At 35.5% G+C, this 23,753-nt stretch overlaps 1 protein-coding gene and 1 pseudogene across 1 annotated transcript in view; both read left to right on the plus strand.

Moving 5' to 3' along the window:
* Positions 1-210: 210 nt before the first annotated feature.
* The window catches only part of SNX14 (sorting nexin 14), a gene marked incomplete at its 3' end in the record, with an annotated part of 61,924 nt that continues 38,381 nt past the window's right edge, over positions 211-23,753 (plus strand). Inside the window, exons 1-6 of the mRNA XM_023533450.1 lie at positions 211-505; positions 14,067-14,187; positions 15,530-15,606; positions 15,688-15,766; positions 19,215-19,258; positions 21,263-21,350. Of these exons, the coding sequence (XP_023389218.1) occupies positions 306-505; positions 14,067-14,187; positions 15,530-15,606; positions 15,688-15,766; positions 19,215-19,258; positions 21,263-21,350 (609 nt within the window). The remainder of the gene's footprint in view (positions 506-14,066; positions 14,188-15,529; positions 15,607-15,687; positions 15,767-19,214; positions 19,259-21,262; positions 21,351-23,753) is intronic.
* Positions 11,694-11,812, plus strand: LOC111742849 (annotated as a pseudogene).

Genomic DNA, 23,753 nt, shown 5'->3' on the forward strand with positions numbered 1-23,753 from the left:
CTGAGTGCTGCAGCTTTCCCCGGATTTCCGAAAAAGGTGGGTCGCTGGTGGAGCAGGATCCAGCACCGAAGCCCGGCGCGCCGCTCCAGCTGGGAGGGAGGAGCGGCTGGACGCCAGGGGTGTTGCGCGGGGTGATGACCTCGGGGACGTCGTGCGACCAGCCCCTGGCCCACGGCCGCGCACGCGCGGCGGGGGCCTAGGGCGGGGCTTTGGGCGTCTGCACCCAGCGAACAGTCCGCCGGTGGGCGGCTGTGTGAGTCGGCCGGCGGGCCGGCAGGCCGGTGGGGCGGCGACGCGGGAAGTTAATGGGGGTCGCCTCGATCTCAGCCTCAGTCGGTAGCACAGCTTCGGACACGCCAGCAGAGATGGCGCCCTGGGTGCGGACGATGGGGGAGAAGCTGAAGCAGCGGCTGAGGCTAGACGTGGGACGCGAGATCTGCCGCCAGTACCCACTGTTCTGCTTCCTGCTGCTCTGCCTTAGCGCCGCCTCCTTGCTCCTCAACAGGTAACGCCGCAGCGCTGAGTCAGCCCGGCGGCGGGCGGCCTCTTTCCGAAACCCCGGTCGCAAAACCCATGTTGCTTCCCTTTGTGGATGCCGCCCGGGCTGCGAAGCTGGGGGACTGGGGGCCGCCTACGAGGCCTCTGCGGAGAGCGGCCTCGGGGAGCTCGACCGAGCGTCGGAGTCCGGAAGTGCGGCTGGGGCGGGGGGTCGGATTCAAGTGCCGCCTTTCTTCAGGCCTCGTCTCCCTAAGCCAGCCGGCAGCGATTCTTACCTTTTCATCCACTTCTTAAAACCTGGCTCTCCATCATCATTGTTCTTCAAAGACGTGAAATCTCTATGTCCGGACCAATTTGAGACCGATCAGGGCGATCTAGTCAGCTGACGGGGTAGGAGCGTTCAAAGTCCTTTCGCAGTCGCGGTTTTAGGCAGACTCTCCTGGCTCTAACACCGCACATACACACGGGCACATACAGCACACAGCCTTACAGCTGCAGCTGTCCTGCAGTGTTTATGGTTAAACGGATGACCAGAAAGATTTGTTGAACAGAAGTCAGAAAGCAAATTAGTGCCCGTCTGAACATCGCTATAATCTTAAAGGGAAGACTGAAAGTTAAAATTGGTAAATTCAGTTGACATTTTGAAATCGGAAGGTTCTGCCCCTGAGCTAAACTTGTAGATTTCCTTCATTTCGTTGTTTCTATAAATGGTAGCATTGAAATAGACAGTAGAGGAGAATTTTTCCTTTAAAATTATTTCCAGATTTTCTTTTGGCGGAATTAAGTCTGAGACAGTTGTCGGCAACAGCATCGGCATGATGTTTTTTTCTAATGTTGTGAACATGCAACCATCCTTACTCTCTGTTGAGGTTGTTAATCCCCAAGGATAGGGACGGGAAGGCAGTCGCAAGGAATTTGGTAACTTAATTTTGCCCTAAGGTTAACCATTTTTTGTGACTGTTGAATTTGGGTTTCTTCCCTAGCCACTTTGCTTTCTCATTAGTTTATTGTGGGTTTATATAATATTAAGCTTAAATAGCGATTGATAGATATATTACTGGAAAATGTGCTTTGATTGTGATGGTAAGATGTCTGTAGGGGTATGGAAGTGGAGTCCATAACAGAGTGTAAACTAATTATTAAGTAATTATTTGCTTTTTGTCATCTGTAAGGTATTCCAAGCTAGACTAACAGGTTTAGTATGAAAGACATGCATACTTTATGTGATTATTAAGTTTTTTTCCAGGGATTTACCTATCTCCTTTGAGAGTTGGGTCATTTTAGGTCTCCAGGGTAGGAAGGACAACGATATAGGAACAGATTGAACTAGATTTCTGAGGTTGTCTACTTAAACATAGTGGTCTATGTTGTTAAGAAGTGCTAGAATACTTTCTGATTTGTATGCCATATGATCCATATCCTGTATCCTTATCTGTATTATACAAAGAAAGAAGGAAATAACACTTGACGGTTATCTTTGAATAGTTGGAGTTCTGACCGAAATTGCTTTTGCATGCATTTGTTGGTATTTTCTATTTGTTACTGTTGTAATCAGCAAAAGTGATTTTAACATTAGTCTTGACTAAAAGAATGGGTAGATGCGCTTTTTTTTCTTCTTTTTTTTTTTTTTTAGGAAAAAGTTTTTGGAAGGTGTAGAACAGTGTATATAATGGTTTTTCTGTGTATTGTGTGATTTTTAAGTGTGGATTCACATGTACATACAAACATGAATGCTTATGTATGTTTAGACTATCTTTGGAAGATTATTATCCAAGAAAACATGGTTCCTTCTGGGAATGGAAAAATGCTAGGCACATCTATTTATAAATTTTAAAAAAGTACATATATATAATATATAAAAAACATTTGGGGCATAAAAATGGAAATAGAAGAAATGGGAAGATATGCTCACTATGCACTTTCAATAATTGATTTCTACTCAGGCGTTTCACCAGTTTTTACAAATAACTTGAAAAGAAATGTTCATCTTAAAATCTCCACTAGTTAGTATGAACATTTGAGGCTTTCCCTCTCTGTGGTTAAGCTTAGAATAATACTCTTTTTTGAAAGTTTTCTCTTATAGTTTTGAAACTTTAACTCTTTCAAGGTGTTATTTAGCATATGCATGTGCATTTTTTAAAAAATATGAATTAAGATTATGAATCTTAGCTTTGGAAAGATAAATGGATATAACCTTTTGGCCATTGTAAGTGATTTGTGGATAGAGTAGAGTAACATACTTCATATATTTCAAATTATTTATGATTTCACCCTTACAGTATTTCTAAGACAAATTAGGAGCATAGTTACAATTATATAGATTTATTTGCCAATCAGTGTTGAGTATTTGAATGTTAAAATAAGGAATATTTTAAGTTAATCCCAATATTATTGGTAATAGTAATAGTAGTTAACACTTTGTGAGTGTTTTGTTGGGACCCAGTACTGTTAAGAGTTTTCATTTATAACTGAGGCAGTTTATTGTTGTGATTGAAAATTTTGAATCTGAAGCTTGACTGTAAGAATTCGATTCTGACTCCTCCATTTACCAGTTATGCGACTTTACATAAGTGATCTAACTTTTATCTGTCACAGTTCTCTCATCTGTAAAATGGGGATAATACTAGTACTTACATTAAATGGTTATTTTGATTATTAAGTGGGTTAAGATGTGGAAAGTGCTTAGAATGTTGCTCAGTATATAGCATGTGCTCTCATTAAATGTTAATTATTTTTGTCATATATATCCTCACAACACTGTAAGATAGATACTATTATTAGCCTCAGGGTTTTTGTTTTTTTTTTGAGATACAACTTAGAGAAAAGTGCATAACACCTAATTGATTAGTTCTGTGAATTTTTAAATGTGGCTCCCCATGTAACCACCCAGATCAAGATATAAAAATATTTCTAGCACCCCAGTAGGCTCTTTTGTTAATAACTTTTCTCAGTCACCATATATCAATTTTGCTTGTTTTTGAATTTCATGTAAATGGAATCATATGGTCTTTTTGTGTCTGGTTTCTTTCTCTCAACTCTTCTTTTGAGATGTATCCATATTGTTACTTATATCAGTAATTTTTCCCCTTTTGTTATTGTGTAGTATTCCATTGGGAATATGCCACACTTTGTTTTTCCATCCTACTTGTTAAAGAGCAGTCTAGTTGTTTACACTTTTTGGTTGCTATGAATAATGCTGCTGTGAATGTTCTTATATATTTTTTACATATATTTCTTTCGACGGACATATGTACTTATTTCTTTTGGGTATATGCTCTTGAATAGAAATGCTTAGTTACAGTGTATGTATTTGTTTGACTTAAGTAGATACTGCCAGTTTTCCAGAGTGGTTATAATTTATACTCCTTCCAAAAATGTATGACAGTTCTGTTTGATATCATTTGTAGGTTTAATTTAGCCATTTTAGTGAGTGTATAGTGGTAGCTCATTGTAGTTTTAATTTGCAATTCCTTGATGGTTGTTAGCTCCATTTTACAAATGAGCAAACTGAAGTTTAGAGTTGTTAAATAACTTACTCAGGCTCATCGATGCTAAGTAGCAGAATGGGATTCTAATGTAGGTCATTCTGATTCAGAAACTCAGGTTTTTATAAAAATTACATTAAAAAGACATTATTAAGAATACCTATTATTAATAATTTTCTACATAACATTAATTTATATAAACTAAAGAATTCAGGAAATACAAATATAAAGAAGATGCTAAAAATCATTCATAAATTCGCCAGAGATGACTACTGTTGTTAACATTCTAATCACTTTCACCTGCAGTTTATAATTTTATTATATAAACTGAGATTATTCTGTGAATATAGGCTTCTATATATGGTGCCTGCTTTTTAATGTGTTTTGTGTTTTGTTATTATTATTTTTTAAATTACCACAACTGGCTTACATACACTTAGTATGTGATGGGTTTTTAGCACTTTTATGGACTTATTTAGTCATCATAACAACCCTGTGAGTTAGGAATTATTGTTGCCCTATTTCGTGCAGAACCAAACAGGAGTCAGAGAGGTTAAGTAATTTGCATTGTGTCATAGCCAGGATTTGAATCCAGACAATTAGACGCTAGAAAGTCATATATTTTGTTCTCAAATTTCATGGGTCTTTCACTCTATGTTCTATTTTTTTTTTTTTTTGGTCCAGTTTTAGACAACAACAGTATCAGATTTTTAAAAAACAGTAGTATTATAGTTTTGTAGTATGTTTTTACATCTACTAGGACAAATTTTCCCTCTTGGCCCATCTTTTCTAGCAGTTCTTTTTGAATCTTTATTTTCACTATACATTTTAGAATGAATGATTTCTTAAAAGATTAAGTTGGACTTTTGATTGTGGTTTCTGTTTTGTTTATATATTGTCACATAACAGATCATCCACAAATTTAGTGATTTAAGGCAACAGCAACATTAATTTGTTCACAGAAATGCAGTTTGGCCAGGAGTTGATGGGTACAGCTAGTCTCTGTTCACTGTGCATCAGTTGGGCACCATGTAATTAGGAGGCTAGAATAATCTGTTGGTTTGCTCATTCATAAGTGTATCAGTTGATACTGGTTGTTGGCTGTGATCATACCTGGGCTATAGGTAAGAACATATACCTATGGTCTTTGTATGTGGCTTTATTCCCCAACATGGTGCTGGGTTATAAAAGTGAACATCTTGAGAAAGAGCCTGGTGGAAGCCTTACCCTTTTTATGACCTAACTTTGGAAGTTAGACTTCTGCCACATTCTCTTGGTTAGAAATGACTGAGTAAGACTAACCCCCATTCACTGGGAAGGAAATTAGGCTTCTGGTTTTAATGTGAAGAGTAGTGTCATAGAATTTGCAATCATATTTAGTACTGCAGTTTTATTTAATTTGTAAATCTGGGTAGGATTGATATCTTTACTATACTTAATGGTTTCATCCATGTACAGAAATCTCTCTCCATACATTCATTATTGCTCTTATGTCCTTTGAATGTTTTTTAATTTAAAAAACTTTGTTTTGAAAAATTTCAATATATACAAAATAAAAATAGAATGGTATAATGAAACCTGTAAGTACTTATCACTCAGCTTCAGAAATTATCAGATCAAAGTCAAATATTCCCACCCCAATTATTTTGAAGCAAATCCCACATGACACATATTTTATCTGTAAACGTTAAATGTTTCATTATGCATCTCTAATAGATAAGTTCTTTTTTCTTACATAACCACAATACTATTTCATATTTAAAAACAACTAATTTCTTAACATCTTTAAATATCCATTCAATGTTCAGATTTACCTGAATTTGTTAGAACCCCCCCAACACTTTATGATGAAAATTTTTAAACATATAGCAATGTTGAAATTTATAGTAGATGACCAATTATTTACTGCCTAGATTTTACTGTTAATGTTTTGCTTTATTTACACATGCTTTATTATGTGTCTGTCTATCCACTACTTTGTCTGTAATGTATCTTATTTATGAACAGCTTTTTAAGTTAGTCAAATTAAGATCTAAATATGATTTTTTAATCTGAAAGTTGCCTCTCCTCTCCACCCACGTTTTTTTTTTTTTTTAACTTTGCAGTTTATTTGTTGAAGAAACTGGGCCATTTGTTCTATAGAGTTTTCCACAGTCTGGCTTTGCTGATTGCATCCCTGTAGTGTTTTTGGACATGTTCCGTCTGGGTTCTCTGAAACTAGTAGTTAAGTCAAAAGTCTTCATTGTTTTGATTTTTTCTCCTTTAGTCCATGATGGCATAGATTTAAAGATGTTGAACTGTTAAAAAAAATATGCCTTATGATGTATTATTTATTTTATGATATACTGCTAGTTTTAGTTAATATTTTACTTAGTACTTCCTATCTATATTCATAAGTAAAGTAGACCTAATGATTTTCTTATATTGTCTTCATCTGATTTGGGTATTAAAATTGTATTAGTCCTTTTAAATTAGCAATCTTTTCTCATTTTTCTTTTCCAAAGCTCTCTGTATAAGATAGGGATTATCTGTTTCATGAAAGTTTGGTAAAACCATTTAGGCAAGGGGCCTTTTTTTTTACAGTCAGGTCTCTTATTATGTTTTAATTCCTTTGATGATAATTGCTCTATTCAGGATATCTAGTTCTTCACTTACTAATTTCTAGCATTTTTGTCTTTTTAAAAAAATTTGTCATATAGGTTGTCCAATTTATGAACGTGTAGTTGTTCATAATCTTACTCTTCATTTCAGTTATAGCTATTCTTATTTTTTTCATTCTGTATTTTGTATATTTATGTTCTTTTTTATTCCTTTATCTCTCTTGCTAAATCTTTGTATTTTTTATTAACTTTTGATTTTAGAAATTTCTAAACATATATGGAAAAAAGAGTGCAAGGAACCTCCAAGCACCTATCACTCAGCTTCAGCAACCATCAATATTTCGAATATTTAAAAAAAATCTAATCTTCCTCCTTTTTAAAAAACACTTCAACACAAAACCATAACCATATGAAATTAGCAATTGGTTGATATCATCTAATAACCAGTCCATAATCAAAGTTTCCTCATTGTGTAAAAATTTATAGTGCATTTGTTGTAATCAGGATCCAAACTAGGTCCACTCACTGTATGTGATTGTTACATTTCCTAAGCTTTTGTACATCTCATAATCTAGAACAAGAATTGACAAATTTTTTCTGTAGTGTAAGATAGTAAATATTTTAGACTTTGGGGCCTATATTGGGTCTGCTCCACATCCTTTTTTAAAAGAATGCTTTTAAAATGTAAAAACGTTTCTTAGCTTGAAGGCTGTACCAAAGCAGGTGGCATTTGTCTCACAAGCCATAGTTTGTCAACCCTGATCTGGAACATTCCTCCTTACTTGCTCCCCGCACGCCCCCCTCCCCCCGCCATTGACTTGTTGAAGAAACCGTATCATTTATTCACACTATGGATTTTGCTGATGGTTTCTTTATTGTGTCTTATTTTTATCCTCACTGTCATATATTTTTTTTTGTAGACATAGTTAGATCTATCTATAGGCTAAGTTAGGTTTAGATTTTTTTAAGGGGGTACAAGAATACTTAAGTGATGGTGTACATATCCTGTTATAGCTCATCAGAGGATAACTCCACATAAGATGGAGTAGCCTTGCTTTTCACAGATTCGGGTAGTGATAGCCGATGGCCTTTCAAAGTAAAGTATCAAAAAAATTTTCTAAAAACCAAAACTTTCTTTTCATTTTACCACTCATTCTGTGAATCAGTTACCTCATTATAGATTTCAACATTATATTTTCTCATTCTTTTATTCCTTCTGTAGTTTTAAATCTGAATTCTTTTTTTTTTTAATAGAATTGCTTTACTCCATGCAGTAGGTATATTTAGTTACAATGAAGGGCAGCTCAAATTGGAAAAGTAGGATAAATACTTATTCTTTTCTCTTAATTATCCGTGTTTAGACTGCTGCTGACCTAGTAACTTCCAGTGGTTTCCAGTCAGAAGTTTGCTTATTTTATTAATTTTTCCAAAGAAACAACTTATATTTTATTATCTCTTGTCATTGTTGTCTACTTTGTTGATTTATGTTCTACTCTTTACTGTTTCCTTCCTTTTTGTGCATTTGAATTTGTTTTATTTTCTCCCAACTTTCTGAATGCTTAGCTTGTTGGTTTTCAGTATTTCTTTGTCTCTGGTTAATGCAGGATTTCTCAACCTCAGCACGATTGATAATTTGGGTCAGATAATTCTTTGTTGTGGGGGGCTGTCCTGTGCATTATAGGATACTTAGCAGCAGCCTTGGCCTCTAGCCATTTGATGTCAGTAGTGCACTTTCCCCTTCCCCTCCTCACGTTTGTGACAATCAAAAATGTCTCCATATACTACCAAATGTACCCTGGGAGCAAAATCACCCTTAGTTGAGAACCACAGGGTTAATTCGTTTAGAGCTATAGAGTTCCTTCTTAAATGATTTCTTAGTTATTGCTTGCCTTAGTAATAGCCCACGCATATTGCATTGTAGTGTTTGTTGTCATTCAGTCTAAATACAGGTCTGCAATTCCTAATCTGTAATTCTGAAATTAAAAAGCTCTGAAGAAGTAACTTTTTCCCTGAATTTGGCACCAATTACATTTGATGACAAAACCTGACCTGAACAGACATGAGATTATTTATAGTATTTATTTCTGACTTATTCATGTTTTACTACAGAAATATTAATATCTGACTATAGAGTACTGCATCAGACCTCATTGGGGGTGTGATATATAAAATATGTACTACATAACAAGAATCCTAAAAATTAAGAATTCTGAGTCATATCTGTCTGGCTCAGAATGATTTTCAGTAAGTGACTGTGGACACGAATTTTATTATTTTCTCTGTGAATAGCTCTGTAATCTGAGTTAACTTCCAGACTTAAGGGTTTTTTTTAAGGCATGATGTCAAGTATATACTGTTTCGATTAGATTGAATCTTTGTATAAAGGAATGGGAAGAAATACAGGTATAAAGTATAAATGTGAGCTGGGACTAGATTGAAAGGGGCCATAAACATTTAAGGGTTTTCTATTTCATTCTGTAGGCAACATTAAGCTATGGAGGTTTTTTGAGTGGGTGGCAACTATGTTTATGTTTTTAAGTGTTGTATGAGAACATTTAATAAGAGGTATGCAGTCAAAAGTTCTTCAAGTATAAAATTGCTCTGAGAGCCTGGGAGTGGTGGCAATTTCACCTGGTTGGGCGCTTCGGCCTTTGTTTCATAGCTTCTGTACTTACTTGGTCACTGTCCGCAATTTATAAACTCCTCTAATCATCAAACTTCTCTCTTCTTACTACTTGGTACTGTATCCCCAATTCTGCACTCCCAGGTCTTCACGGTATCTTCTGTGACTCTTACTATTCCATGATACACTTGAAAAACTTTCCCTAGTCAGAGACTGGGATGGACGAGAAACTCACTTGTGTGCTTCTCTTCCTTTTGAGATTACAGTCCTGTCCTGCTTTTTGTCCACTGCCTATATGCTTTGTCCAGTATTATAATTGTTTGTGGTGGGAAGGCAAGTCTGGTACCAGTTATTCTGTCAAGGAAGCCGAAGTCTCTTACTCTTTGAAACATATGCCTTCTGTCTGTTTTCTCATATCAATCTACAAGTCACTTGTACTCATTTAGAGAATATTTTGGCCTCCAGTTTATAGACTTTCTCTCCATTTTATATATTGCCATCATTCTAGGTGACTTCAGTGCTTGTGTGAGTAACCCATCAAATATTCTAGTCCAGCCTTTTTGGCACTAGGGACTGATGCTCCTATGAGAATCTAATGCCTGATGGTCTGAGGTGGAGCCAAGGAGGTGATGCTAGCGCAGGGGAGCAGCAGCAAATACGGATGAAGCTTTGTTCGCTCTCCCGCTGCTCACTCCTGTGTGGCCCAGTTCCTAACAGGCCACAGACCAGTAGTGGTCAGTGGCCTTGGGGTTGAGGACCCCTGCTTTAGTCTGTCTCGAGGTGACTCCTCTTTAGCCTCCCATTTAGATCACTATACAATCCTCTTTCATCACCAAAAAGACCTATACCTCTGAAATCTTAAAAATCACATATCCTACTTGCTGACCAGTGTCTGATTCTATCAGCTAGTCACATTGTACCTGCTTCCTGACTTCTTAGCCTCCTAACTCTTCCCTCTTCTGCTGTCACTTTTCTATGCAGTTTAGAGTCAGTCTAGTCTGGATTCCATGGTCCATTACTTCAGCCACTTTATTGCCAGTGTCTTTACCTCCCTTCCATTCTATTCCACTGTCTGACAAAATCCAAATCTTGGATTAGTGATGCTTTTTAGTGTTTGTATTCCTGGTTACTGAATACTGCTAGAGAAAATCCCACACCTGTAAATTTAACTCTTTAGCCTTAATACTGCCCAGCAGTTCCCTAGGATACCCTTCTCTTTAGTTCTCCCCAGAAGCTGTTTCAGAACTTCCCCAGTCCTCTATAACTTCTGATCATGCCACCTTTGCCCTTTACTCTCAGCATCTCCTGTTTCACTTAAAGGCTATCATGTGGCTTTTAATTCTTGTTATTAGATCTACAGGCTTCATTGTATTCTTATCCATCTATTCTTTCTCTGTGGTATTGGGGAAAAGATGTCCTGCCCTTTTAGGACTATTTCTTCTGTTAGTCTCTGAAACCCAACTACTCTTACCTTCTCTAGGATATTATCCACTCAATTTATCTGTTCTCTACCTCTTTCTCTCTTCTCTCCAATCAACATTTAAATGTGATCAGGTTTTACTGACCACCTTCCCTCATTTCCCCCCTCCAGCTACCACCTTAGCTCTTCTTTCCTTTAAAAGGAGAATATCCACATTGACCAATTCCACACTTCCATCTCACTATTCATTCCATTGCATTCCTTTGCCATTCTACTAAAATTGCTTTAGCTAGTTCATCAGTGCCTCTTGTTGCAAAAGCTAATGGACACTTCTCAGTCTGTCTCTTTTGTCAACCAGTGATCCTTGGCGCCAATTCAACACCAACAGGAATCCCCAATTTGGGGTGTGGTGAGGAGGGAAACTATATTCAGTGCAAATAGATCAATTGTGATACAGCATGGCTGTGAGGACAGCTTAATAGTGATAACACTATTAGCTCAGTTAAGAGACAGCATGTCAGCTCTTCTCTGCTCTACTCTAGTCTACTCCACTCTGCCCTGCTCTGTCTGCTCTTCTCTACCTGGTCTTCTCTGCTCCAGTGAGACGTCAGTATTTTGTCTTCAGTGTTTCAGCTCTAGCCAAGGAAACGCTGTCTACAGTAGAAAGGGAAAAGTGCTCTGCGAGCCAGCAGGGAGCAGCAGATTATATAGACAGAATCTTTGGTTGGTCCATCCTCACGCAAATGAGGACTCCAGATCTTCGTAGTTTGATTGGTTCAAAGGTCACTGTCCTGATTGGTCAGAATGGAGCCACTCTAATTGGTTGGTGAAGATGGGGGTTTATAGCTGTGCAGCTCCAATTGGACAGGGAAAACCTCCTGTTGGTTGAAATACAATTCCAGGAAGTCCTTTATAAGGGCTGGCTCAGATATCAAGAACACAGTGCAGGGAGGCAGTTCAGTGTGGGAAGCAGCCAGTCAGTGCAGAATTCTCCCTGAACTGCTATTTGCATGACAGACCCCTGTTTAAAAACAGCTTCTAGGCTCTGCTTTTAAATTTGAGCCTAAGTCTATGGCCATGCCACCCTGAACATGCCCAATCTCGTCTGATCTCGGAAGCTAAGCAGGGTCAGATCTGCTTAGTACTTGGATGGGAGACCACCTAGGAAGACCAGATGCTGTAGGTGTTAAAAAAAAAAAAAGGGCGGGGGAATAAATTTGAGCTCAGTTAGCAACCAGGAACCCTTCTCAGTAGGTCTTTTCTTTCTCGGGGTCCACACTTGATTTTATAAGTATTTGATTCTGTTAACTGCTTCATCCCTGTTGACGTATTTCCTTTCTTTATCCCTCTCTCCCACTCTTCCTTCTTTTCTTTCTTTCTTTTTTTTTTTTTTAACCTTGACAGCCTTTAGGCTTGTCCGTTAGTTTTCCTCCCAACTCTTATAATTAACATATTTGTTTCTAGATTTCTCTTGCTCTGCTTATTTCTTAAATGTCTTATATTCCCTTCTTTTTTCACTCTGCAGCTTCTCCCTAGGTCATGCCATTTTTTTTCTCCATGACTTCAGTGATCTTTATGTTGATAATTCCCAAATCTTTATCCTTAGACAATATTCTCTGCAGAGACTTAAACTACCCAGTAGTTAGCTGCTTATGGAACATTTCTGCTTGGACCCTGAAATTTAGCATATCCAAAGAGAACGGATTTTTTACTTCAACCTTCTGCTCACATCTAATCAACTATGCAATCCTCTTAATTCTTCCCTACATATCACAAAACAATCAGCTTCTTTTTATTTGTAGGTCTCTTCCCTAGTACAAGCAAGCCATCCTTTAACTCTCTTAAATGACTTTCAGCAGCTTTCTGTGTTTTTCCAATTTAAGCTGTTCTCCATATTGCAGCCAGAGTGGTCTTCTGATTATACAATCTAATGATACTTGAAAATTCTTAAAATATTCTTAAAACTCTTCATTGTCTCCTGGGTATTACTCGTGACTCTTGGTAAATGACAGAAACTCTACATTAGGTTTGGCAAATAGGGAAATCATTGGAAGGTTATGTAAGTACAGAAGAAGATTGAGTGTAGCTTGGGCCTCAGAAACACATAGAACCAGGATTTGAAATACTGCCAATACTTTCTTCACCTCCCTTTTCCTCCTCCTCTCTGTGGACTGGCCTTATTCTCTTCTCACTCTGTAGTGACTCGTGCACTGAAAAGCTAGTACCAAAGTTTGTACTTCATATATTTATTCACAGTTAAACATAATATAGTCATTGGAATTTGAACTGTGTTGTTGGGGGGCTAGTGTTTCATAAAATCATGGTAACTGAAATTTATGCATATCAGAATTTTCTTTTCTTTCTCGGGGTCCACACTTGATTTTATAAGTATTTTATAAGGATTTTATAAGTATCCGTTCTCTTTGGATGTGCTAAATTTCAGGGTCCAAATTTATGCGGAATGTGAGGACTGCTTGTATTGAGACATCTTAATATGACTTATATGACACTATATCATCTGACTTCGGCTTGGTTTGTTTAGATTTATCTCAAAGCCACTTCTTCCTTGTAACTGTGCTCAGATCTTAGCCCACTTAGTTCTCTCATTTGAATTCCCCTACCTTGTCCCCAATCCCTCATTACTCTAAGCTGTCCTCTTTTGTTTTTCTCTTACTCATTCTTTTTTTTCACAGACAATGCTTTTTCTGAAAAAAGGACAGCTTTTCTGTCCTTTCAAAGTGTGGTTGTGTATTCTGCCTGAGGTGTTTTTAGGTCATGCGTACTTTTCTCTGCCATAATATAGGACACATGATCACACTATATTGCATTCATTGACTTCTGTTACACCTACCAGACAGTGTTTTCCATGCAAATAGAGACCACAGCACTGCTGTTTCCTACTATATCCCCAGAGCCTCGTACTGTGTAGCATGAAATAGGCACTCAGTAAATTTTTTTTTAATTTAATGAAAAATAACCAGAATTTTGGTGAGGTATGACTAGTACAGTATCATTAGAAGGTATTCTGGAAGAATGTAGTTATAGGTTAGTTAAACATGACAACCTATGTACCAAGTTATGAAATAGTGAGAATTTATACTTCCTTATACTTTATTTTTCAAGCTTTTCCTCCATTTTATGTATTTTTAAAATTTATTTTTGAATTACATTTATAACACAATATTATATTAGTTTCAGTTGTACAACATACTAGACGTTTGTATACCTTGTGAAGTATACTTTCTTGTGCTTTAAGTGAAATGTTCTTTTGATAGCATACATTCAAAGATTCTTATAATTAATAAATACATTACAGAAAATCATGATTGGAGAACTTGCTTCAGTCTGATATAGTAGGTGCTTAATAAATACTTGTTAAATCAATGAAGGGACAACTTTATGTTTTTTTGGTTCTAATAAAATTTTAATTTATTTTTAAGGTATCTTCATGTTTTAATGATCTTCTGGTCATTTGTTGCTGGAGTTGTCACATTCTACTGCTCATTAGGACCTGATTCTCTCTTACCAAATATATTCTTCACAATAAAATACAAACCCAAGGTAATACTTGTTATTATTTTTAAAAGTCAGTATGTATGGACCCTATGCTGTTTGATATTATTATTGAAAGCATGTTAAAGCAGTGATTATTTTTAAAAATTCATCTGCTATTTAATAATGGAAGACATCAGAACATTTTCAAAGTGAAATTTACAAATGTTTATGTTTTTGAGGTCTGCAGTTCCCATAGAAGGAGCTATAAAAAGAAAGTACGAAATTCTTGGAAGTTTGGGATCCACAATTTTAGAGTGTCCTCTTAACTGCCTATTAACTATGGAGACAATAAATTAAAACAGCGGTTCTGAAAGTTGGTTTTACAGTAGAATCACCTGGGGAGTCTTTAAAACTAGATTCCTGGGCCTCACTACCAGATTTTGATTGCATAATTTTAGGTTAGGGCTTTGCGATCAATACTTGTTAAAAGCTTTCCAGGTGATCCTGTAGCACAGGTACAATTAGGGAACTCTAGGTTAACACTGTTCATTTGCTAACTGTCTCTTTGCTCCACAGAGACAGAGAAATAATTAGGCAATTTGCTTAACCAAAATAATATGTACTTTTGAAATTAGATAACCATGATAGCATTTGAATCTATGGTAGGCAAAGACCCTAGTGTGTAGATCAGGATTTTGTGGGGTATCTTGAAGTCTTATTTGATAATTCTTCAAGTTGATGCGGTCCCTCATCCCAGATTTGTTGGTATTTCTACTTGAAGAAACACAGCTCAAAGTGGTGCTCATAACTTTATTAGTTGTCACATATCTTCTCCCTCATTGAATTCAAGGTTTTGGAGAAATAGAAAATAGTTTTTTAAATATACTTTTGCAATAGAGTATTTTAAAATATAGATTGAATTTTCTTTCTATAAGCGAGTGAGAAAATTGAATTGTAAGCTTGGAAATTTGGCTTAGGTAGCACGGGTCCCCAAACCTTGGGCTGTAGAACAGTACCAGCCTGTTAGGAACTGGCCTCATGGCAGGAGGTGAATGGCTGATGAGCGAGGGAAGCTTCATCTGTATTTGCAGCCACTCCCCAGTGCTATCATCACGGCCTCAGCTACACCTTAGATCATTAGGCATTAAATTCTCATAAGAGCACTGTTCCCTGGTGCCAAAAAGGTTGGGGACCACTGTTGTAAAAAGCATTTCATCAGGCATTTTTTCTCTGTTGTCACTTTAATTTGGCAAATATTAATTACAAAGAATGGTTTCTGTATTAAAGCAGACAATAAAAAAGTCTTTTGAATTCATACATTGTATAACAAACTTTTGAAAAATTGATTCTCTTTAGTAAAGATGATATGTAAAGACAAATCTCCCCTTCCCCCATTTTCCTTTTTTAGCAGTTAGGACTTCAAGAATTATTTCCTCAAGGTCGTAGCTGTGCTGTTTGTGGTAAAGTGAAATGTAAACGACATAGGTGAGTTAAACATTTTCTATTTGTTGAACCTTCCAATTACAATTTGGATTTCAAGCAGTTTAATTGTATGATTTTCTTTAGGCCTTCCTTGCTACTTGAAAACTACCAGCCATGGCTAGACCTGAAAATTTCTTCCAAGGTCGATGCTTCTCTCTCAGAGGTAACTAATTTTGCCAGATATACTATGGAAAATTTAGTTATGAAGCATCTTAATATATGCCACCTCATCAATTCTTGGCTAATTAGTTGATTTGATTATGATGAAAAATGCAACTTAAATGGTAAGCTAGAAATGTTTTTTGGATCTCATGTCTAATTTAAGCGGGTATTTTAGCCAAAGAAAGCACTGTTTTACCTAGTTATTGCTTATCTCTTATAAAAACAGCCATTGTTATGATAGAGCAGTAGAAATAACCATTTTGTAATTTCAGAAGGAGGGACCAGAGCCGCAAAGAGCAAATGTATATCACTGAATTATGTATGACCTCAGTTTTGACACTAACTGAAGAGTAGAGCAGAGAATGGAACACTTTTCACATTTTGCATAATATAAGAATAAGAAGCATATTCTCTTATCTTTGTTCCAGTCACATTTTATATGTACCTTTCTGGTAACAGATTGTATATTTTAGTTATTTTTTTTAGAGACTTGTCTTCTCCATTGATTTGAGGAAGCATTCGAGTCCATGAAGGCAGGCAGTGGGGTCTCATTTGTTTCCAGCCCCAAGTGCAGGGCCAGATACATTATTGGTAGCTGATAGATATGTACTAAATTAAATTGAATGCCAAAAAATTAGTTAAAGAATAGCATTAGATATCTGAATCCTGCCTAATTGTCCCTTTTCCCATTTTGTATCTTTCTGTGGCTAAAAACATGCTGCATAAGTGCCAAACTCTTGGCACTTTTCATTTCTTCTGTAACATATTTTTCTCATCCTCAAGTTTCCCTGATTTAAGACTGCTCTCTAATACAGTAGCTACTAGCCACATGTAACTACTAATAAACACTTGAAATATGTTGAGATTTACTGTATATGTAAAATATATGTGGAATTTTGAGGACTTAGTAAGGAAAAGGGAATGTAAAATATGCTCCTAAATATTTTATTGATTACATGTTAAAATGATAATATTTTGGATATATTGGGTTAAATAAAATATCATTAAATTAATTTCACCTGTTTCTTTTTTAAAATGTAGCTACTAGAAAATTTAAGATTACATATGTGACTAACATTATTATATTTCTGTTGGAGAGTGCTGATTTGAGGACTGTTGATGACAAAACCTCTAGCCAGAGTATTGTTTGTGTCTTTGACACTTCATTTATTTCTTTAAAAAAAAATGAAACTTATATAAAGCTCTTTGCCTAGTGTCTGGCATGTATTGGTGTTCAATAAATATTAGCTCCAAATTTAAAAACATTTTTGAAATCTTGCTATAGGCGAGAACTGGACTAGGCCTTAGGAATAAAAAGAGAAATATGATATTGCCCTGTCTAGAAGCTTCAGTCTAGGAAGAGAGTTAGACATATAAACAGGTAATTATAATATAATGTAATTCAGGGAATAATAGAAGAAATGTATCAGCTATATTAGTAGTACAGAGGAAGAAGTGTGTAACTATTGAGAGAAGGCCAGTCAGGAAGTATGACTAGAAATTTGCCAGACTGATAGTGTGGGAAAGGGTATTTCAGGGTTTGGGAAGAGCTTTTGAAAGGAAAGAGTGGCTTTGAAGCAAGGTGTAGTGTTCAGTAAGCTGTAGGGTAAAATGCGAAGGAGAATGTGGGCAATGAAGAGACAGTATTTTAGTACTAATATTTATTGATCACTTACTATATATTAGGCACTGTTAATTACAGTACTCGTATTATTTCATGTAATCACACCACATATTAAGTAGGTGCTATTATAGATGATTTAACCAAAACTGGGGTTTAGAGTTTTAGTAATTTTCTCAAGTTTCATGGCTGGTTGGTAGCAGAATTCAATCTAAAACTCAGGTCTGGCTTAGTTCTTAACCAGTTTTTATGCGGCCCTTTAGAAATCAGATCATCAAAAGACTTACAAGGCCATGCTAAAGGAGTTTAATTGATCATGGAAGCTGTGATTTTCAACTGTGTAACTAGAGTGAGTTTTCAGATGTGACTCACAGGATGCAGTGGGAGGTGAAAAAGGAAGTAAATAGTCATAGTTGCTGGTATGCAGCTCTCTCTTGCCCCTTCAAAATCAGTGCAGCTCCACTTTTCTTTTTTTGATATATTGTGGTTTGATATATTCAGGGTTTCATGCAAGGAAGTGATGTGGTCAGATATGTTTTAGATCAGGGTTCCCCAACCCCTGGGCCATGGACCAGTACTGGTCCGTGGCCTGTTAGGAATTGGGCCGCACAGCAGGAAGTGGGGCCAGCAAGCAAAGCTTCATCTGTATTTGCAGCTGCTCCCCAGCGCTAGCATCACTCCCTCACCTCCACCTCACATCATTTGGCATCACTGGCACTGGTCTCTGGTGCCAAAAATCAGTGGGATTTGGTGATTGGGGACTACAGTTTTAGATCACTTTGGCAGCTCTATGGAGGTTGGAGAGGAGAGCTAGCCTGTGAAGAGGGAGACTCATTTAGAGGCTATTGCTACAATTTGGAGTGAGAAGATGAGGACTTGACAAGTGGAGCTGTAGAAAAGAGCTATTTAGGATGTAGAATCAGTGGGATTTGGTGATTGTCTTTACAAGATATGGGGGATAAAGTAAGACCAAATGTTTAATGGTAAATTTTCTAGTTTCCTCTCTGTGTCCTCTCCCTATTTATATACCATCTGATATCCCTAACGCTTAGTTTTGGTAGTAGAGAATCCTAATCTTGTTGCCTTAGTATTTAGAGAATCCCTGACCTTCATTAGTGCTGTCGGAGAAGGTATATAGGTATATAGTCAGGTTAGATACATTGTTTTGTTCCCTCCCTACTGCTTTTTAAAGTTACTAACACTGCTGCAAGTCCTTTTAAAAATTGATTCATACTGCTACACCCAGATTCAAGAAATGGAAGATTGAATACCCAGGATTTCTCTTGTTTTTCACGTATAACTTATATACTGATTTTAAATGTACAGCTAAAGTTTTCACAAAGTGAACATATCTATATAACCAGCACCCACATCAAGAAACAAAACATTATCATCAACCCAGAAGTTCCCCTCATGCTCCCTTTTATTCACTAGCCTCTCTTCAAAGGAATCATCAACACCTATTTTGATCCCTTTTAAAGTCTTATCTATTTGTTTGTTTATTTTATCCTGGGAATACTGACTTTCAGAGAGAGTTAAGAATATAAAAGACTAGCCTGTTATTTTCCTTCTTGTGGGAATAGTTAGACATGTGTGTTATTTTAATAGTAATTTTTCTTTTTTATGGAATTTTATGGTTTTCAAAGTATTTTCGTATATGTTCTCTTTGACCATCACAACAATCATGTAAAGTTAACATGCCTTTTGTCATGTATATGATGTTAAAAATTGAGATAATAAAATTGGTTCTTGGTAGATATATTACTTAGTAGTAGTTTATTTTCCCAGAAGTTATTATTTAATTTTTTTTAAAATAATTTTTATTTAGGTTCTTGAATTAGTGTTGGAAAACTTTGTTTATCCGTGGTACAGGTATGTTCTTTCTACAGGTATGTTCTTTCTATGCCTTTTTCGTTAGTATAGTGAATACCATTAAGTGAAGTGTGCTCGTGATGGGTTTTTAGTGTAGGCCAGGATTTCTCAACTTTGGCACTATTGACATTTTAGGCCAAGTAATTCTTTGTTGGGTAGTGCTGAACTGTGATTTTATAGGATATTTAAGCACCCCTGGCCTTTTCCCACGCGGTGCTAGTATCACCCCCTTTTCCTCCTAGTTGTGACCACCAAAAATGTCTTTAGAGATTGCCAAATGTTACCTGGGAGGCATAATGGCTTCACTTAACCATTGATGTGGGCAATCAATTAACAGTTTAGTGACAGTAAAGAGGAAAAATCCTAGGCTGCTTTATTTTTTATATTAGTTTTAGATATACAGTATAATGGCTAGACATTTATATAAGTGATGCCTCAGTTACTCCAGCACCATTAGAATAATATTGACTATATTCCCTATGCTGTACATCCCCATGACTTTTGTAACTACTAGTTTGTACTTCTTCATCCCTTCACCTTCTTTACCCAGCCCCCCAGCCCCTAGGCTGCTTTTTGAAAGAAAAATTATTTGTAGAATTTTTTTATCATTCCTAAATATAACGATTTACTATTGTGTATGCACTTAGTACACTTGAAATAATTGCACATTTAGAGGAAAAATTTATGTTCAGATGTGTCCTTAAATTGAAATATAATTTTAATAGAATTTTCCTGGAATATTAAGATTTTTTCCCAAAGTAATTTTGTTTCTGGTATCTGCTGTGGATGTACAAGTATCCAATACCTTGCAGAATATGGAATAACTCTAGGCCTGAAAAAAATATAGTTTGAGAATAATAAATCCAAGTTATGTTATTTAATAAACACATTTCCTTACATAAGCATCAGGTATTTAGTTATGTATTTGAACATTTATACCTAAATGACTTATAGATGTAATATTTAATGACATACCCTAATTTTATATTGATTCAGTATATTTTGAATTTTCTAATTAAATTTTAGTAGTTGAATTGATTTATAGTGTCTTAAAACAAATTTAATATCCAGTTTATATGCCATATGTTCCTGAAAAACTATTTTAACTTAGTTTTTAAATGTTAGATTCTGTCTTAAATATGGGGAATTTGCCATTTAAGTAAAGCTAATGCTGAAGCATTTTGTAAAATAAATCCTGTTATAAAGACTCCCTTGGCCCCAGCCCCCCTGCCAATGTTATGACTTTAAGACCTAAAATCTAGCTGTATTTCTAAATGTTATAGCTACTGATGCTGTAATATCCCCTTCCCTAGGGTTAATAATGGGAAACATGGTCAGTAAAATTGTCTTCCTTATTCTACCAAGGGATTTAACAGTTAGCACCATCTTCAAGTTCAGGATATCACCATTATACATCCCTTTTTTTCTTGCTTTGATTAGGGAAGTGTCCTAATTCTTCTAGGGACCTCAAGACCTCAGGATAGTGAAAAGTAGCTCCTCAGAAGAAGGTTGTCAAAATTTCCTTTTAAAAATATTTGAATTTTAGTTTTTCTTTTTTAAATAGAACACATTTTTATTTTTACCATTGGAATTCGTTTATATCATTAATCTATAAATATTTTAAACTAATTTAAAAATTTATATTAATTTTATTCTATTGTTTCTCCAAAATGATTCTCTTTTGTTTCTTAGATGTTTCTTTGCTGATGCTTAGAAAATGATCTTAGTATTATAAAAATATGACTACATATATGTGGATATCTACAGAGAAATGTATAACATGACTTTATTAATAGTGATATCTTGGTACCACAATTATGGGAGACATTTATTTTCTTTTATATACGTTTCTGTCTTATTCTGTAATATAATGTGTTGTTTGTTAAACAAAAGAAAAATAGCATAAGTAAATGGACAAGAGGAAGCTCTAGACTCCTTGGTTTCTAGATAGTGAAGCTGCGTATTTCTCTGAACTTCTGAATGCTTGCTTTTCTCAATTTGAAGGGACGTAACAGATGATGAGTCCTTTGTTGATGAACTGAGGATTACATTACGGTTTTTTGCATCTGTTCTAATTCGAAGGATTCACAAGGTATGTACTTATAATGAGAAATCTGGGAATTTGAAGACTTAGTATTACTAAAGAGAGTTTTTTAAATCTTATATTTACTTTGTCCTGTACTCTGTATTTTTGCATTTTCTTTACTTTTTGGTTTTTTTAGATTGAAAGATGAAGGGATCACTTTTTATTCATTGGTCAGTTTCACTTTAATGCTTGGCTATTTTAGTTTGTGGCAATTAGATATAAAAAGAGAACTATAAGAAAAACAGTCGTGTTCCATTTCAGTCATTTTACTGTGTAAATGGTAGTGATTATGACCCACTTAAAAATTTTTTTTGAGCCATATCTTGTGTATGTTAGGGTCTTTGCCTATAGATATACTTACGGTATATCAGCTGTAGATGCACATACTTGTCTACCTTCTTGTCAATTCAATAGAATTGACCATATTGACAAAAAAATTAGTATATAATATCTCTGCCTATAGTAGGTAAAATAAAGATAAATCTTACTAAATGTTTCTAGACCTATTTGAGAAATGAACAGTACAGTCACCCACTGTAGAAAAGAAATGCAAAAAAATGAATAAGCCTTTCATAAAGAAAAATGTAAAATGGCCAATGAATACCTGAAACCATATTGTCTCATGTCAAATAAATAGAGCTTTTTGATGAGATACCATTTTTTTTTTTTTTTTGCCTATCATGTTGGGAAAGATAAAAAAAAGAACGATACTATCTAGTAATGGTGATTGTGGGGAAACAGGCAGAGAAACTATGAATCCAAATTAATATCACGCTTACTCTGGAAGGCAGTTTGGTAATTTTTATTAAAAAGACTTAAAAATGTTTATACTCATTTAATTTTATTTTTTGATAATATATTTTAAAGAAATAATCAGTCTATGTAAAAATGTATGTTCATAAATTCATTGCAGTATAATGAAAAACTGATGTTTTACTTAATATGATTGTTGGTTAATTAAATGTAATACGTGCCAGCCATAGAATTCTGTGCAGCCGTGAAAAGTCATTTTGGAAAATAGTACTTATTTACATGGGAAATTATCTTAGTCAAGTGGAAAAGGCTGGAAAATAGTACTTGTGGCATTTTTCCATTTTGAAAACAAAGCTTACATATTAAAGCTAGTTAATATGTATATTAAGGTCATGTATATCTTTATCACTGATAATACTTGTTATGGTGGTGAGTTGATGCTGACATTTGGTTCTTTCCCTGAATTTCTTTCTGTTCATCATTTATTTTTAGTGCTGAGCATTTGTCATTTTTGTAAATGGAAAAGAGTTGATAAACATGAAAAATATTGTTTAAAGAGTTCTGAGGCAATTATCTCAGTAGACAATTTAAGTGGAATAAATGATTTAGTAAGAATAACAATTGGTTGATGATAAACCATTTAAATTATAACTTAGAGTAAGTCAATAAAGTTAAATGATCAAAAAGCCGATTCATTGTGAATTCATCTATAGGTATTAGTTAATAAACAACTCTGCTATATTAGGCTTTGAGATAGCGTAGTGATTTTAAAATCATAGCACCTCATACTCAGAGTGTGCTATGTGTATTTTTGTTAATAGCTTTATTGAGATATAGTTTATATGCTTTACAATTCATTTATTTATGGTGTACAATTCTGTTTTTTCGAATATTCCCAGAGTTGTGCAACCATCACCACAATCAATTTTAGAATATTTTTATCAACCCAAAAGAGACCTCTTACCCTTTAGCCATAAACCATTGTTCCCCTACCTCCTTAGGCAACCACCAGTCTGTTTTCTATCTCTGTAGATTTGTCTGTTGTGGACATTTCATATAAATGGCCACATATAATATGTGGCCTTTTGGAACTGTTACTTGTACTTAGCGTAATGTTTTCAAGGTTTATTAATGTTGTCACATTGTAGTATATATCAGTACTCCATTCTTTTTTATGTCTGAATAATATTTCCTTGTACAGATATGCCACATATTGTTTATTCATCTGTCAGTTGATGGAACTTTGGATTGTTTCCCCTTTTTGGTTGTTATGAATAATGCTGCCATAGCATTTTATGTACAAATTTTTTTTTAGAGTGGGAGATAACATGTTTTTATTTGTCTCAGGTATGAATATGTACCTAGGATTGGAATTGCTGAGTCAAATGGTAACTCTCTGTTTAACTTTTTGAGGAACTGCCAGACTGTTTTCCAAAGTGGCTGTACCATTTAATATTCCCACCAGCAGTGTATGAGGGTTCCAATTTCTCCACATCCTTGCCAGAACTGGTTGTTATCTTACTTTTTAATTCTAACCATGGTAGTATGTATGAAGTGGTATCTCATTGTCATTTTAATTTGCATTTCCCTGATTACTAATGATGTTGAGCATCTTTTCATGTGTTTATTGGCCATTCGTGTATGTTTTTTTTGGGG

Source organism: Pteropus vampyrus, unplaced genomic scaffold (genome assembly GCF_000151845.1).
Source record: "Pteropus vampyrus isolate Shadow unplaced genomic scaffold, Pvam_2.0 Scaffold102, whole genome shotgun sequence".
Classification (NCBI taxonomy): domain Eukaryota; kingdom Metazoa; phylum Chordata; class Mammalia; order Chiroptera; family Pteropodidae; genus Pteropus; species Pteropus vampyrus.